This window comes from Equus asinus, chromosome 3, assembly GCF_041296235.1.
Source record: "Equus asinus isolate D_3611 breed Donkey chromosome 3, EquAss-T2T_v2, whole genome shotgun sequence".
NCBI lineage: Eukaryota > Metazoa > Chordata > Mammalia > Perissodactyla > Equidae > Equus > Equus asinus.
The window spans coordinates 58509068-58526783 of NC_091792.1; the positions used below are offsets into that span (position 1 = coordinate 58509068).

General features: G+C 52.9%; 2 protein-coding genes across 2 annotated transcripts; one reads left to right on the forward strand and one right to left on the reverse strand.

Annotated features, from left to right (window-relative positions):
* Positions 1–6003: 6003 nt before the first annotated feature.
* Positions 6004–9063, reverse strand: HAND2 (heart and neural crest derivatives expressed 2). The gene is made up of 2 exons (XM_014842139.3): positions 8153–9063; positions 6004–6765 (listed from the first exon to the last, which is right to left on the reverse strand). The coding sequence occupies exons 1-2, from the start codon at positions 8705–8707 to the stop codon at positions 6667–6669; spliced, it is 654 nt and encodes a 217-aa protein (XP_014697625.1). The 5' UTR covers positions 8708–9063; the 3' UTR covers positions 6004–6666.
* Positions 9064–9642: 579 nt separating this feature from the next.
* Positions 9643–17494, forward strand: LOC106831734 (uncharacterized). Its single transcript, XM_044766419.2, has 5 exons — positions 9643–9685; positions 10046–10486; positions 16235–16365; positions 16769–16808; positions 17072–17494. Exons 1-5 carry the CDS (start codon positions 9643–9645, stop codon positions 17266–17268), a joined length of 852 nt encoding a protein of 283 aa, XP_044622354.2. The 3' UTR covers positions 17269–17494.
* The last annotated feature ends 222 nt before the right edge of the window (positions 17495–17716 follow it).

The window sequence follows — 17716 nt, forward strand, 5'->3', positions numbered from 1 at the left end:
CCCCCTCTGCGGGGGACAGGGGTGGGTGGAAGGGGGAGCCAAGCTCTCCCAGGGTGACCTTTTCACTGACTTAGGAGGAAATGGCCCTCTTCCCTTCTAGATGACATGAAGACACTTTGGAGTTGGTGTATTGAGTTGCCTCAAAGAAGTGAGGAGGGATGAACATTTGGGAAATTTTATCTATTGGATTTTTGTTTATTTTTGATACCCTTGGTCCCCCAAATAGATCTTCTTGTTACTACACTCAAATCATGAGCTATGGCTTGTTTCCCCTCTAGCTAAATTCACTGTGGCCTCTGACTAGACACTAAGCTCGGGCTTTGCAGCCTGTACAGAAATAAATAGCATCTTCTGGGTTGCCTGGCTAAACTGAGGTGAGGACTGATCCATGATATGGCCAATTCTCTCCCTGTAGAGACCTGAAGTAATGCAGGCCTTGCCTTCCCCCTCCACATCCTTCAGAAAGCCACGCCCATCCCCACTGTCCAGTGTTTCCCTTGACCGTTGAGAGAGTGCCAACGGTGAGAGACTGGCTGCAGTGGGTCTGTGTGGCCTCAGGCAGGGGTCCCAAATCCCCTGAGGGAGCTTTTGAAAATTGCAGAGTTCGAGTCTCATCCCTGACCTGCGGAATCAGAATTTTTGGTGAAGGTGGGATGAAATAGGGGCTGAATTTATAATTTTATCAAGTTCTTTGGGGATTTGGGATAACTAGCTAGGTATGGGAAGCTCCAACTTAGAGAGTTTGGGAGTTGGATTCATTCCAGGGACCGGGCCAGGGCCCCGGCTCCAGGTTCGGAGGTCTGGGGTGTCGTCCTCCTGTCCACGAGTGATACAAATTACCTAGCCTCTGTCCTGGGCACTGAGACATAGTTGGGGACAAAGCTGCCGCCAGTCATCCTTGCGCTCAGGACGTGTCAGTGTTTGCGCCAAGGACAACTCCCGCGGGGGAAGAAGGGGGAGACGGAAGAGGGTGTAGCGCCTCTGCTCCTTAGATCCATTAGGCTTTAATAGCAGGTGCAAAGACAGAGGCTTGGAGAGATGTCAGGTTCAATAATCAGGGTCTGCCTTGCCACCCCGCTGGGCAGAAACTCCCACTATTTTGGTCCGAGAGCTATAGGAGCCAACTAGGTGCCAGTGCGGGGAGGGGAGCCCTAAGAGCCGCCTGGACTCCTAAGATCCGCCCCACTCCCCGTCCCCGGCCTGCATGGGCACAGAGGCACGGGCTGCAGCTGTTGGTGTAGGAGAGCAGCACCTCGGTGCAGGGACAGCAGAGGAGCGCCCGCCGGTCAGGGCCGGACATAGGAGGCTTTTCCAGGCGGAATACACCAGACGCAGCGAGCTGGAAAATTTAAACGTTAACCGGCCCCACCTCACCTCAAACAGGAAAACAAAAACGTCTCCTGGGCTAAAAATACATATTTAGCAAGTCCCTGTGCGCAGGCGGGCGGCGCGTTCCAGCTGCTGGCCTGGCCCGCGGAGGACTTGGCCGCGCGGCCGCCGATTACACCCAGCTCGGCTGCGATGGCTCCGAGCCGTCTGCCCTGACGTCAGCGCGGCTCCGGCCCCGCCGCGGCGAGATAGGCAGCGCGGCCGGGCGCGGGCGCGGCGCTAATCACTCCCAGATGTCCCTAATAGCGGAGATAAAGACGGACGGAGCGGCCGGGAATAAATTTGTAATCAGGGCTCTACCATCTGATCATCAAAGCGGCCCAAATGCCGGGAGAATTTGAAGGGAATGTGTGTGTAGGGGGGTCGCGTTTAGGGGAGAGGCGGGAGGCGCGCTCCTCGCAGGGACCGACTGCGGCAGGGTGGAGCGAGACCAGGAGGGAAGTCTCACTTGTGTGCGCGTGTAAGGCAGATACCCAGGGCACTGTGACGTCCCTTAGCAGGACTGGACGAGGCCTCCGAGCTGCTCCAGGCCGGTCAGAAGCCGGCGGACAGCCGCGCAGCGGGCAAGGATGCTCTGTGCAGCGGCTGGAGGGTGAAGCGGCGCGCTACGAGCTGTCCGGCCCCCGGAAATGCGGGAGTCGTTTCCCCTCCCGGAGTTGCCCCCTTTCCCCTCCGCCCCTTTCCAAACAGTTAAAAAATACTTCGTCCCCCTTCCCTCCGTAGACATAAACCCTCCAGCACAGCTGATCTTCCTCAGGGATGGGGCTGTTGAGGCCTCGAGCCGGGGTCCTGGACCAGCCTGAAGGCGGCTCCAGGCTCTTCCTCTCCGAGAGAGCCCCGGGCTCCGACAGGCCAGGAGTCCTGTGCATCCTGGAGACTCGTTAGCGCGCTGCCTCGCGCAGGGATCTGGAGCGTAGCAGTTGTGCCGGGTGGAGGGAATGGGTTCTCTCGGGTCAACAGAGCCAGAAAAGACAGTCAGTGCCCCGGGTCCAGAGTCAGCCTCCACGGGCACACGCCACAAGCCTCCTTTCCGGATCATCTCCGCTTGGCATCCATCACCAGTCGCTGTTCCAAATCCAGGCGCGTGGGTAGGTCTCGCGGGCAGGGAGAACGCAAGGCAGCTGTGGAAGAGAACACTGCGAGCCGCAGGCGCAGCGTCAGACAGCGTTTCCTTAAAGCTACCGGAATAACCGAGAGGTTTCCCGCGCTCTGTGGACCCGCAGTGCAAATGCAGGCCCAGCTGTTGTGCTGTCCGTTGCCCAGTTTACTGTTCCCTGCGTACACTCCTCAGGCCTCGCAACTGGTTCAGGTTCGCCCTGCAAGGCTCAAGTCTCAGAAGCAGCTCGAAGGCCTCCTTCTGTTCCCTGTGGCTTTGCATTTGAGCTCATCCTCGGCACTCCTTCCTGCGAAATCCGCGTGCACACAACGCACTCACCCTCCTGCTGCCTTAACAAGTGGGTGGGATACCAGCTCTACATCCTCGCCAGCCCCAGATGGCCGCCGGCAGAGGCGTCAGGGTGGGGGAAGGGATGGAGCCACTCTGCACCCCTGACTCATGCACGCTTGCTTTCCAGAGGCTTCCCTCTCTGGCGCTACTGCTACGCCCACCTCATCGCGGGGACAACCAGGCCGCCTGGTCCTGCCACACCTGAGGAGGGCAGACTGGGCCGTCCCTTCCTACGCGCCAGGCCCTATTGGCTAACTCAGACGCAGGCGGGAGCTTCCCACGGAGCGACCAGATGTTGGCCCCGGGATTTGGAAGGCAAGAAGAACCCCCAGTGAACTCGCTGTCATCTCGGCGTCTCGACCTGAAAAAGCTCTTAAAGCTGCCGTCGGTGTCCCGGCCGGGGGCGACAGTCCTGGCAAATTGCGACAGGGAGCAGGAAATGTGCTTAGGTCTCACTCTGTCGAGTTTTCCAAATTAGTTCCCAAGAAGTTGAGAATGGGTCTGTAGGAAAACACACACACACACACACACACACACACACACACACACACACACACACAGGCCGAGCCCTCGCCCCGCCGGTGCTCCAGGGTTATCACGCGCTCGGCCTGCGCGGCGGTCTGGGGCCTGGCCCTGACAGCCAGATCTACCATCAATTTACCTTCCGCCGCCCCAGCTTCCCATTTAGCTTTTAACGTCAAATCCTGCATTTTTGTCGGCTCCGGCCTGTCTAGAGAGCTTGTGATTTCGCTGCAGGAGTGATTGCTTTTAACAAAATGGCAGCAACCACATTATCCGAGCAATTAAAGCAGAAGCCTTTTAGGCGGTCCCGCAAGGCAAGAGCTTGGAAACTTTTTTTTTTAAAGCGAAGGCGAAAGGGAGTTAAAAAGAAAGAAATGCGTAGAAGAGAAAAGCATGGAAGCGCGGAAGAAACCCCTGCCAGCCCACCACTCACTTCCCTGGGACTTGACCACGCGGGGCAGAGATGTTGGGTGCCCGGGAGCATTGGGAAGGTTGGGATGTAGGGGCGGCTGGAGTGACAGGAAATCTGGTGTGTCTTGCCGGTTGAAGTGTCTGGCCAGTTGGGGTGTGCGTCCGTTAGGGTGTTTAGCCCCCTGGCGTGTCCGGTCTGCTGGCTATCTGCCCAGCTGGGGTTTCCAGCGGGTTGGGAAGTCGAGGTGGTTAGGCTGTCGGAGCCTGGTGCTGCGGGCCGAGCAGGCGGCGCGGCAGGGAGAGGAGGCCGGCGGCTCCCGGCTCAGGCCAGACAAAGAAGACGGGTTTCTGGAGCGCGAGCATAAAACCATGTGTAGCAGCGAGCTGCCCCGTAGCGAGGTGCCGCCAGGGTCTTCTGCTTCCCCTCTGCTGGTGTTTGAAAACCAGAAAAAGCGTTAAGCGAGCAGAAATGCTTTAAGGCCCAGGTGGCGAAGAGGAGCAACTACCCAAGGCAAGCATGGGCACACAGGCACGATGAAGATAACGCCTCTCCGGCTCCTGTTTTAAAAACCTCACCCCTCCACCATCATTCAGTCCTTTACTTCGGTAAACTCCTTTCTTCCACCCCTAGGAGCTGGCGTCTTTCTCTTGAAGGGATTAAAGCAAAGACGCAAAAGGCGGCTGGAGGCAGGAGAGGGAGGGAGCCACTGGGTCAAACAGACAGGGATCCCGAGAGTCATAGAAAATCAGGGCGCGCCTCCCTCCGCCCCCCAGTGCTATAAACAAAGGCAAGTGTCTGTAAACACAGCCCTGCGCCCACCACGTCGGCCCAGCGCTGGCTGACCCGAGGGGAGAAAGTTCAGATCGCTTTGGCCGAGTTGTTCTAACCCCTCGCCCTCGCGTTGTCAGCTGCCCGCAGGAGAAGCCCGCAGAACCGCTCGCTCGTCTCTCCCCGGGCACTTGCGAATTCGCCCGCTGCAGGCGGCGGGCTCAGAGTGGGCACCGGCGAGGCATGGGAACCTCTGGGACATCCAGGGAGGATCTGGAACCGAAGCCGAGGTGCGAACATCACCCGAGAAAGGGTTCCAGGATGGAAACCCTCTGGCAAGCCTCCCCAACATCAGATTTATATACGTGGCGTTTCATGAAACAAACCGCTTTTTAATACGTTTCACCTTTCTTCTCTCCCCTCCTCCCCACTCCCGAATCCCTCCCCTCCTTTCCCCCCTCTCTGGCCTGCAGGGTCCTTTATGGCACTTCAGTTTCTCTGGTTCCTAGAGCGGAGATTCCGGCTCTAGCCAAGCCCACAGGCAAAGGAGGCCTCAGGGACTTCCTTCCGGGATGTGCTGGGACTCAGGGAGACCGAACCTCCGACGAGGTGAAGTCCCGGGCGGCTGGTAGCCGGGGGAGGGAGACGCTTGCTCCGCTGGCCTGCGGCCGGGAAGACTTCAGACATAGCACAGTTAATATTGAGTTCCCTGTAGCTCCTTGTAAATCTGCCCCCACCCCCTTTAAATCCATGGTCTTGTTCGCGATTTCTTACTTGACGTAAAATTCCTTGTTACCTAATCTTGGACTTTTTTCGAAGGCCCTCCCTCTCCCCTCTCCTGCTCAGATGAGAATTCTCTTCCTCCCCCCAACTCCATCGAGACGACAAGCAAAAACCTCCTCTTTTCCCTCTTTCCTCTTCTTTTTTTTCTTGGATAAAAGCCGGATACTTTGCATTGAAAACTCTAGACTAGTTCCTGCGGCTGCAGTGACGCTTGGGGGGGGGCTCCTCACACCTCCTCCACCGACAACGCGCTCCCCAAACAAAAACCGAAGCCCCCACCGAATGGCATCTGGTTGATTTCAGGAAAACAAGGACACCTTTCCACCTTATGGGCGAACGGCAGAGGCCTTTCCCTGGCCCAGACTGTCCTTCTAGAAACCACTCAGCGTTCTCCTGGGGGGGTAGGGGGAGAGGGAAGGAGACAGGACTAGGATAGAGCCCCAGGCCCTTTGGCAGGACCAAGGAACAATTCTCCAAGGACACCTCTTTTAAGGGACACTTCTCTTTAAGGGAGGGCCGGAGCTCAGGTTGATGACTGGTCGGAACACTGACTCTTTTAAACAAAGTTAGAGGCAATCATGATAATTTAGTTTACTTCTGAATACTTTAAATATTATGAAAACAAGTATAACAGTTTTGTTTTCAAAACTCTTTTGAGGTATCAATCATAAAAAGATTGGGGTTTTTGTAAAAAAAACACACAGTGGTTTATTGAATACTTACAACGTTTACACCTTCAATATTAATTAAATTCCACTTAGTTTTAGAGGACGGAAGTGCACAAAACAAATAGCTGTTGGAAACATCTTCGAATAGGGAACGACCACAGATGAAAGGACAGCACTATATACCGACCCCAACGGAAATGTTAGTGGCCCCGTTTTCTGCTTTGAAATAAAACTTTATAATCCCCAGGAATATTTATATCCAAAGGCCAAGTATTAAAGATACACTTCACATATACACTATTGTCCGATGTCTTTATCTTGAAGGGGTTGGGTGGGTGGGGAGGGGGCAACGCTGGTGTCTACACAGCCAGGAGGAAACATTCACACACAGAGAATCTACGAGACGACGGGATCCCTTACCACGCGGGAGTGTCCTCTTCATATTAAAATATGGAATGCTTTTCTTCAAATATCCACTTTTTTTGGAAGGGGAGGTGGGGAGCGGATGCCTCAAAGGGGGGCAAAGAGAGGGGAGGCAAATTGCACATAAATAAACCAGATGATTCCAAATGCAAGAAGTCCTCAGAGCGGAGCGCGGAGAGCATGCCCGGAGTCCTGGGTCTGCATCCGGCTCCTGGGCCCCGGCTCACACGCTCTCCTCCTCCTCCTCCTCGTCCTCACTGCTTGAGCTCCAGGGCCCAAACGTGCTGCGGCCAGCCCGTCCGGCCTTTGGTTTTCTTGTCGTTGCTGCTCACTGTGCTTTTCAAGATTTCGTTCTGGGCAGAGGGGAGGTGAGGGGGAGAAAAGTGGAAAGAGAAATTCAGAGAGGATACCCGGTTCCACGCCCCCCTAGCGCTTCCTGGGCCAGAAGAGACAGTGAGAGAGGGAGAAAGGGATGGGAAGTGGGATGGTTTCAAGTCCCAGTCCCTGCAGAAAAGCTACGAAGGTTTGCGCTGCTCTGGCTACCGCCCAGGCCTCCTCGCGCCTGAAACGCTCAACTACCGGATCCACAAGTTTATAAACAACCGCCCGTTTTCAAGTCGTTTATGGAGGAGCTGGGGGCCTTTTCTCTAACTCCAGATGTAGGGGCGCGAGCTGGGGTCGGCGCTAAATCTGGTTTCCCTGTTTTCAATCGCAATCCCAGATCTGCGCTCTGGAGAAGATGGGGAGAAGGTCCCTCCGCCCTGGCTTGGGCCTCTCCGCCCGCGCCCGCGGCTCTCCGCCTGGGGCTCTGTAGTGCCTCTCCTCCAAGGTCTTTGAAATCCCTGGCTATAGGGGAGGTCGCTCGGTTATGCAGTAACTAAAGCGCCACAGGCCCCAGAGAAGAAAAATTCGACAAATGGAATTCCTTTGCAGGCCCTTCATGGCAATAGCCCTGCTCTCAACACCACCACCCTATGGGCACTTGGGAGGAACTTGAGAATACTTTAATTTTCAGTTATAATTTCGTCGTACTATTAACGACAATAACAATGACCACAGTAATATTTACTTTTTTTGTGTCAAAATGTACAGGCTCATTCCAATAAAATAAGAAGTACCCCTGAAGTATACTCATCCAGGAAGTTACCTTTTAACCTCATTGCCAGACAGAAACTGGAGCTGCATTTTGAAGTTAAAAGTACTTATTGCATGTTGACCTTTACGTCTTCCACGCATAGTAATGAGAACAACCTTAAAACTCTCTTAGATCAGTGGCAGCCTGTTCTCAAGAGAGGGAAATGGGATCAGTAGCGAAATAACTGGAATCGAGCGCTTCTGGGCGACTTATTTTAGAAATATCTGAAAGCAAGATAGGACTGGAGGCCAAATGAAGGCTCTAACGGACACGGAATGACGGGTCCGGGCCAGTGCGATGGGAAGATCAATCCGGCCCCTTAGTCCGCGAGGCCCGCCCTAAATGCCTGGGGGAGCAGCAATATCCCGGAGGGAAGATCACCAGCGCGGAGCATCCCTCTTTACCTCCTCCTCAGGCTGACACCCTTCCCCATCTCCTCTGCTTCTGCGGGAAACCATCCTTACCACAACCTGGTACAAACAACCTCGGCTCAGGACGCAGCCAAAGAAGGCAGGATGCCACTGCTCAGCCCAATTGGAAGGAGACCGGGAACAGCGGTGCCCCGAACCCCGCACCCCCACAGCCCACTGCCCCCTGGTACTGACCAGCTCCTTCTTCCTCTTCTCTTCTTTCACATCTGTTTTCTTGATCTCCGCCTTGAAGGCCTCCGCCTCGCCGTTCTGGTCGTCCTTGGCCAGCAGGTCCATGAGGTAGGCGATGTAGCTGGTGGCCAGGCGCAGAGTCTTGATCTTGGAGAGTTTGGTGTCGGCGGGCACGTTGGGGATGCACTCGCGCAGTTCAGCGAAGGCGCTGTTGATGCTCTGAGTCCTGCGCCGCTCCTTGCGGTTGGCTGTGCCCCGACGCTTCACCGGGCGCGGCCCCCCCAGGCCCGGGGGCCCGGCGCCCGGCGGCACCCCCCCGTAATGGGAGTGGTCCAGGCCGGCGGCGCCGCTGGCGTACTCGGGGCTATAGGACAGGGCCATGCTGTAGTCGGGGGGCGACATCTCGGGGTGGCCGATGAGCCAGCCATGGAAGTAGGGGTTCTCCTCGTGGCTGCAGCGGCTGGCGGCGGCGGCTGCAGCGGCGGCGGCGGCGGCGGCGAACGGATAGCCTTCATGGTGCACCACCGGGTGGTGGGGGAAGCCCCCTACCAGACTCATCTCGCCCTCTGCGCCTCTCCACGCGCCCCAGCGTGCGCGTAGCCCCGCCGCGCCCTCGGCCCGGGCCCTTGCTTCGGCGCTCGGCGGCCTCCCCCACCCCCCACCCCCCAGCCCCCGGGCGCCCGGGCTGGCCCCGCAGCCACAGAGGGGGGTGCTGCAGCCCGGGCCCCGGCCCCCCGCCTGGCCCGCTGGGCCTGCCTTAGCAGCGCTGCGGTTGCCGGCTCCCCATGGGGCGCGGCGAGCTGGTCCCGGCACCGTGCGCCCCTGGCCGCCGCCGCCGCCGCCGGCGGCTCCCGCCTTGCTCCACGGCCCGCGCGCCGGCTCCTGCTTCCTGGGCTGCTGTGGGGAGGCAGAATCCTCTCGTGCTCATGCAAAGGTGCCCGGCTTCCGCGAGGCTGCTTTGAGGAGTCGCCGGGCTCCACGCCCGGGCCGCGCTCCTGGCACCGAAGCTAACTCGGAGTCCCGGGACGAGTCCGAGCCGCGGTTGGAGGAACCGGCCCGGCTCTGCAGGGAGGCTGCGGGGTCGACTGCTCACTGTGAAGCTACCTCCATGCGACCCTCCCCTTCCCGCCCCTTCCCCTCCCCCCACCAGCCCGATCTGGGTTCTTGGGCGCTTATTGTTTTAATGAATTTTTTGGTTGTTGTTGTTTTGGTCCTTGAATGTGATTTTAGCTGCGAGTAACGTGTCCTCGCTCCTCTCGGGCTCCCTCGGAGGGTTTTCAGAGAGGTCTCAGTGCATCCATTTTCTCAGATCCTCTCCTTCTTTCGGGGGAAGGATCTGGGGCCCTGGAGGCGCCTTGGAGCGCGAAGGCGGCGGCTCCGGCTCTCGGAGGGGTCTGCGCAGTGGCTGAGGGAGCTCCTGGGTGGCGGCGGCGGCGGTTCTCCGGGACTGGACGCCGTGAGGGGAGCAAGCGGATTTTCCCAGCAAGATCTCCATGTACAGCTACATCTTTAGGGCCGCTCGGGTTAATATATGTCGTCAGAGGCTCCTCACGCCAATCCCGGGGCGGCGGGGGCGGCGCCTCGCGCGCTCTGCAATAAAACTTTTTGATGTTCTCCTTGCTAATTGCCTAGGTCCTCTTCCAGGATTGGCTGCCCCTTCATAACCATAAGATAATTAAAACGAGGGGGGGCAGGGTTAAAAAAACTTTTTATCAGCCAGAGGTTAATGCAAGTGTTTAGCAGATGCTTCACAATTAAAATATTTTTTCCCCTCAAGTCTTAAATATTGAAGAATCTCAAACCAGGTACAGTATCGCTCTACTTTCTTTTCTGGTTAAAAAACCCCAACAACTCAGCTATTGCTTTTCTAACTGTTTTGTAGGTCATCGAGGTAAGGAAATAAGCAGGCAGCCTCATGCAGTTTTGAGCAGGGGCCGAGATCAGAGGAGGCGGGCGGCGGGGGCCCCACAAAGGGGCGACTGGAAGCCGGAGCTGTCTCTCCGCCCGGTCGGGCACCGGGCGCGGCAGGCGAAGGCTGCTTCTTTGACCTGGGCGCAGGCTGGAAACCCCGGTCTTGCTGTCTCTTTTCTTATCTACCACGTTCCCCCGGCCAGGGCTGCCTGGGGTGGCTCCTGTTATTGTGGCTGCTTTTGGAGACGGTGGTTGAGACCCTCGGACGAACGGTCAAGCCGATTGTAAATGCTCTTATTTCCCTATTCTTCAGGGACACCAGCCCCAACGAAAGACCTTGGGCGATTTCAAGGCGCAGGCACCTCGATTCCCCGAATTTGTGGTGTGGCCGGTATCGGTGTTCCCTTGGTTTAACTAGCCTGTCTGGTAAGTAACTGAATATCTTTTACAGCGTGTTCAGAGCTTATTTTCCAGTTTTTATGAACAAACATATAAATATGTCTCTGCATTCCTGCCTCTCTCATAAAAGCGGGCATCTGTGGAAAGCAGGTTTAGTTATCGGAGGGGAACCATTAAACACCAGTTTAAGAGGCAAGCCGGGAGGACGGCTCGTGGATGTTTAGACTGCTGGCCTTGGTGATCTTGAACGCATTATAACGGAAAATGGATCTCCACTTGTAAGTTACCGGGCCGCAGGGCACAGGGGCCTCGGCGCCCGCGTGGCGTGAGCATCTTGAGAAGACTCGGAAGGGGCCGAGAGGTGGGGGCGGACAGTGGCAGGAGCTGAAATGATCCCCGGGGCTTGATGGGAGCCGCGAAGGGAGGCTGATGTGTAGATGCGGATTCCGCCTGATAGAGCTCCGTGTGGAAAAGGGTGTCAACAGGAGCCTGCGGGCCGTAAATTAAAGAGACCCGAAGGCGGGGTGTGTAGAAGCCGGCTCGGGCCAGGGTTGCCCAGGGGAGACCAACACCTCAGATATCTTCCTTTGGAGGCAGAGTCAGGCCCCAGGCCGCAAAGGAAACCCCAAGAACTCGGTGAAGGCAGTCCTTTCCTTGCCGGTGGGCGCTTGCCGCCAGGTACATGGTTCGGGGATGGAAGGCAAGATCAGAGCGAATGGAGGTCGGAGTTGGGGAACTCCCAACTCCCGTGCTGCCAGGCATTCGGGGCTGGGGCCCCGCCAGTCACCACCCTGGGGGCCCTGGGCAGCAGCATTGAGAAATAGATTTTAGATCTGCAGTGGGTGGATGGTAGGAGAGGAGAAAGGAGTCAGAGAAGGATGTAGAAATCCAGGCTGGGAGCCCATGCAGGGCCCATTTTATTTTCTCAGTGAGGGGTCAGTTTCCCCGGACCCCCCAGCAGAGCATCTTAAGGCAGAGCACAAGAGGTGGGGAGTAGCTGAAAACAGACTTGTTGGTAAGTGCCAGGGGCTTGCATTTGGGCTCGGAACAAAATAGTGACCTAGAGCTTCGAAATTCCAACTTGGGTGGGTCTGCAGTTATGAGCACAAGGAGAGTCTTTAAGACCTTGTTCTTCAAGGAAAGAATATAGGTAGTGTGCTTGGGGTTCTGTTTACATTTTCACCAGAGAGGCAACCCAGAATGTGTAAATACTGGTAGTTCAATCCTCTGACGTTTGATACATTGAAAAAAAAAGTCTGTTTATAAAAACACATCTAGGCCTTGGGAGCAGGTAGACAAAATAAGATGATCGCACTCCTGCTAGAAACAGATACAAATTCAGGGACAGGAGTTGGTAGGCTGCTTTCAGACCCAGAGGGAGTTTTGGGAATTGAAAGGAGGAATAAGAGACCAGGTAGAGGACTGGATTGGGGATTGGGATGCTGTGTCCACCAGAGGCAAGTGGCCTCAGTGGCAAAGCCTTCAGAACTTGCCACTTTCAGCCTTTCTCATGCTCTTTTAATTGAAACAAAAAATGGGCGAATCTCTTCATGGTCCCTGATAGCACGGCAAGTGATAAAAGAGATAGACAACATGGAACAGAAAAAAGTCGTAAAAGTTGCTAATCTGAACTTCAATCCTCACTGACAGTATCATTATCGGTTAACTAATGTGGTCCAAGGATCTAGGGCTTCTTGTATCTCAGAAAGCCAAACCCAGGGGCTACAGCCATAGGAAGGCGGCTTGGAGGCAGGGGACAAATGGATGAACCCCTGTGTCTTCAGCTGTAGTTGCTGACACAGGCCAGACTAGCTGAGCTCCACTCTTAATGCACAACCAAATGCATCCACTTTTTTTGTCTTAGTGTCCTTCTTGGCGCACATTTTGTTCCAGGTCTAGTGGGATGCTGCATTAGCCTGCTGCTTTGGAAAGCTGTGAGGCAAAGAAGCCATCTCAAGTTTGCCCTCAATTTAGGTGGCCTGTGCCTTCTGGTGGTGGTAGTGGTGGTGATGGAGGGGGAAAAGAAAGGGAGGATGGTGAAGTTCCCAGCTTAGATGTCAGCCCAGGGACCTCAACCTTGGGTTGTACTATCGTGGCCTCTGATGTGCTGTTCCCCAAAGGGCACATGTTCTGAGTACTCGAAAACATGAGCAGCTGAGATGTTACGGGCTGGAGGCCACCCGCAGGAGGAATCCTGCAAGGGCGTACTAACCACCTCTCCTTTTCCAAGGCCCTGGGCTGAGCTGCAAACCATCTTACCCAGGGGCTGCTTCAGAGGAAAGCAGCCCCAGTTTGGGGGAATGTTTGTGATTGTGTGTCCATAGTCTTCACTGTAGCTGATGGTATGCCCACTGTGCTGTGCATTACATCTGCCTCCAGCTAAACAGACAGAACCGGGTTCAAACATACATTTTGAGCCCACGTCTCTTGTCTTTTTCCCTTCACCCCGCCCCTTCCCCTGGAAAAGATTCAAAGGGCACAGGAGAGGCTGAGCACTCGCTTGCAAACATTTTGATCTTGTGAGATATTACTTTTAAAATCAATCTGGTTTAAACTAAATATATTTTTTAAAAAAACTTCAGTCTGTTTTTAGGGAAAATACAGATATTTTTGAGGTATTTATTATTTCAAAAGCAAGGGCAGTTTGTATCTTGTGTTTTGCTCATGAGAACTCAAAATAAACTGGACCTGAAAAGAACCAGGCCGGAGGGCCATAAACACACATTTTATGTTTACGGGAATTATGGCTCAATTCCCCTCATCATTTTTCAAATCTCGTTTTACCTTATTTTCCCCAACGAACATAGTAGAAGTGACTGAGCATTCTCTGATAGATCTATAATGCTGTTATATAAAGTGAACCCCACAGCATGCTAAGAACCCCAGAAAGAACATCCAACCCAGAAGGTGGCAGAAGAAGCAATGTGTTCTTGAAGATGTAACCCCAGTCCCACCTGCTCCAAGGATGGTACTTCTTGCGACACTCTGATGGCTTTGCATTCCTGTTGGTGCTAGGGTAGGATTGAGTCCTTTTACATGTTAGCCACTTAGTTCCAGAGACTTTAGGACATCTAAAACAAGGCATATTGTTGAGTGGGGCATATTGTTGAGTGTCTCCTTTTAACTGGAGTTTTTCAGTCCTTCCCTTTCTTGTTTTTCTTTTGGGAAATAGTTGTCTACAAACATAGCAAGTGACAGTGGCTTCAGAAATGTGTTGTGTACACCTACAAAACAGAATCAAGTTTGATTGGACTTTCATGTCTGTTTCAAAAATGAAGAGCAGGAAAAGCTGCCCTTGGCTCTTATGAGGTTTTGTTTCTTCTGAGCATTTTCTTTTTGGATTTTGGGATGGGGGCGGGGTATTTGGTGAACGAGCCCTCTTCCTTCCTTTTCCCCAAATAAAGCAGATCTGTGGAGATGGGGGTGGGGAGGGGCTGGTCCATCTGCGATGATGACCATGGAGGGGATGATTGCTTATGACTCCTTCAGCCCAGTTTTGCTTAGGAAACAGTTAAGTCAGTGGAGAAAATGGAACTTGTTTGGTGCCTGTAAATTCACCCCCTCCCCATTTAACCCTTCTCTCTCTCTCTCTTTCTCTCTCCCAACCACTCTCTGTCTATTTCTTTCTTTACCTCTCTCCCTCCTATCTCCCTTCTCTCCTTCCCTCCCTTCTAATTTACCTTCCAGCAATGCTTGGATTTACAAGATTTTTTGTGTCATTGAATCTGAAACTGGTGAAAAAGAATAAGATACTGGTTCATCCTTACATCTTTTGAGGAAAATATTTTAAAAAATTGAGATATAACAGACATAGAACATTGTGTAAGTTTAAGGTGTGCAGCATGTAAGAATAATCTTAACATCCAGGATTATAGGCAGTGGGTGTTTCATTTTCTCCAACTAATCGCGACTAGAGCTCCACAGTCACTGGCAAATGTGCTGCTGCTCTGGACAGATTTCATGATAAGGGAGAGCTAGATGTTTTGCCAGGCATCCAAGTCTGTCTATGAAGCTAAAATACTTATTCAGACTAAAGGGAACAAAAGATATTACATGTGAAAGGGCTTCACAAGAGCCAGTGTGTGTACATGGGAGGTGTTATTAATGTTATTATACTGGTCCTAAGAGGTACTGTAAATCTGATCTTTGCTATTTTGTAGTAAAATATAGCGTTGAGAGCAAAAGTGGCATAAGAAAATACATCCCACAGGATTTATGTTAACTACTCATCCAAATTCTTGTTTCAAGCAAATTACATACACATTAGCAATATTTTCTTCTAAGCCAGGAGGAAAGCATTCAACATTTGGGTGAGGAAGTAGTTGTAATTTTGCATACGCGCTCTGCTCTATGGGAACAGTAAGTAACAGACTTCAACTAGCCTGCAATTCGGTCTGGGGTTCAGAATAAAATAAGAAAGCAAAGAGGGCAAATGGCAACTTAAAATGTGGGGCTTTGGACAAGCCGTTTCTGTGACTGAAGGGTTTGTTTGTGACTTGACGGCCTGTGCTTTCCCACTTCTGGCTGCAGTGTTGTCGCATTCCTGGGATGTCCAGTTCTGAAGCCTCCTTTGCAAATTCACAGAAATGGATTTCTTTAGTGCTGGCAGTTTCTCCCAAGCCTTTTCTATTTTCTTCTAGGGCCTTTCCTTCTAGACAAGGGACGTGAGCCAGGATGGTTAGGTTTCAGGTTAACAAAAAGAAACACTTTTATTGTCAATATTAATGGCAAATCTCGATTTTTACAAGGCTTGGGTTTAGCAGCACGAGCAGATCAAAAGCAGCTTGGCTTGGTTTCTCAATATTCTCTGGAGCTTAGACAATTAACTGCAATTTTGCTTCTAACGAAACAACACAGAAAAGTTAGTTACGGAATTGTTCAAGTTAGTCTTTCGGCAGAGATTTTTACCTGTGTACATGTCAGAATCTCACAAATTTGTCCACTGAACTGGAGTTGAGTTTTGAAGGAAATCTCCTTAAGAAAATGTGTGAGCAGAGTGTCTTCATTTGCAACACCACGAGCCTGTTTCAGTGTGCGCATTCCATGCTTGCCTTTCTGGCCGGGTAAGGATCCGGCAGACTGAGGTCTCCCTGGTAATTTGGGTACACCGAGTCTCCAGTTAATGATAGATAATCAGCCTTTGGGTCATTCGGTCATTCTCTTATTACAAACCCCTCCTGCTCTCTCTGATCTCCTTTCAAACTAAATTTCACACAAACAAATAAAGCAAGACAGGGACAAGTTCTTAAAAAAAAAAAAGAGAGAGAAATATTAGAAACTCCTGATACAGAACTCTAAACAAGGAAGGCAAGCTAAAAGAGGATAGGAAAGAACATCTTATCAAAATGAACATGTTGTGTACAAAACATTAAAAGAAAAGGCTCTGGTTTCTGTTAAAGTGACAGAAAATTAAAATAAAAATAATTGCAGGGAGAAAAGTTATAATATAAACAGAGAAGGCAGGATGCTTGCTGGAAATGCGCAGCACTAGGAGGCTCATTTGTTGTTACAGATTATATATCTGCCTCGTGAATGCTACTTTGTTCCATTTTCCAGAAGAGAATGGTTTTCTTTTTAATACTTGTGTGAGTGCCCACTTAAGTTAACACAGGCCAAAACCTCGAGGAACAAAAAACGGAATTGCATTCTGCTTGCAAAGCATCCAACTTCAAATGAAGAATTGGTTGCATACAAAAAAAAGCAGAATTCCATTCAGAATACATTTGAAGGCTCCACTAAATCGGTGTGACTGATGCTTTTTTATTTTGCTGACAGAAGGCGAAGATCATACTTGGGCAAGTACAACCGAAACCAGTCCTTCCCTGGCCCCTCCACCCCAAGGGTCTTCATTTTCCCAATCTACATCTGCCTGTGACTCCAGAAAGACAAGCTTCAGATTGGCCAAGGTACATCTCTGACCAGAGCCCTCTGGGGAAATGTGCAGGAATGTGTGGCTTATGGTGAGGAGCTGTGGTGAGGGTGCCCCCAGTGCCATTTTCCTGCCCCTGCCCTTGACAGTCCTTTCTGGCCCAAGTCCGGAGCTCTGGAAGGTCAAAGTCTAGCTGCTAGTGTCATCTCCAAGCCCTCGGTTGTCAATCCTGAGACAGATTGGAATTTCCGCCCAAGGCTTGATCAACTCACAATTCTCCAAGTTGGAGGTGCAGCCGGGAGATGGCAGCAGGTGGTGAAAGTGTGACCCCCACTTTGTCTCCAGGTATGGGTCTGGCACACTTTGACTTGTCAGCATAGCTGGCAAACAACCCATCTCTCTCCCACATTAAAGAATCCACACTTCTTTGTTTCTTCCAGGCCCAGCTTAAATTCCACCTCCTCCAGGAAGCCTTTCCAGGTATTGCTTCCCTTCTCTTTGCTCCCCCAAATGAAGTCTCTTTTCTTCTGAACTCTTTTCTAGTGCTCCTCCCCATATTCCCTCTGGTAGGTCTCTGGGCACCTATCTTTCACCTCCTGTGATTGTGGGTTCCTTGAGAGCCCAATCAATGCATTGTACCCAGTAGATGCTTAAACAGCTTGTGTAAAAGGGATGACTTAGAGAACTCGGGTGAATTCCGCATATCCCAATTGCAATCGGATTGGTTTTCTTTATTTTGAAAGCGACTGGAGCTAGTAGAGGAGTTGGACGTCTTCCATTAGGCAACAGAACTTCATCTCCACGCCCTAGAGAGAAGCAGGGAAGGCTTCCTCCGGATGGATCGCGCTTGCAATGGGTCTCCGTCAGCCGTCGTTGGATCCGAGCGTGGGAGACCCAGCCCCAGCCTGGCCTTCCCGGGTCGCCCCTCTCCACGTCCTGAGCTCCCGAGTCAGAGCTGGGCAGGGCGGACTCTGGGCTCCCCACGGACTGGCTGCGTGACCTCGGACAAGCTCCTCCGTCTCTCTAAGCCTTAGTTTCCCCATCTGAACAGTGGGGAATGACACCGACCTCGAGAGTGTGCAGGGAAGGTTAAATGAGATGAAGGTGCACGAAAGATCGAGACGCCTGACGCACAGGCTGCGCTCAATAAATGTTTATGCATTTTCTCTTCCCGTCTCTTAGCTTTCTTGCCTTTCCTTCCAGCCGCCTGAAGACCCAGCCCCTCCGCGATGGGCCGGGGCGCATCGGAGGGCACCGCCTGGTCTTGGTGCCCACGCCGCGCAGAATCGCGCCGCCCTGGGGATCCAAGGGCCTCAGCCTTCGCAGGACGCTGGGCTCCGGAGAGTGAGAGGCCGGGCTGCAGCCAAGGCCCAAGGGTGTTGGGGGGC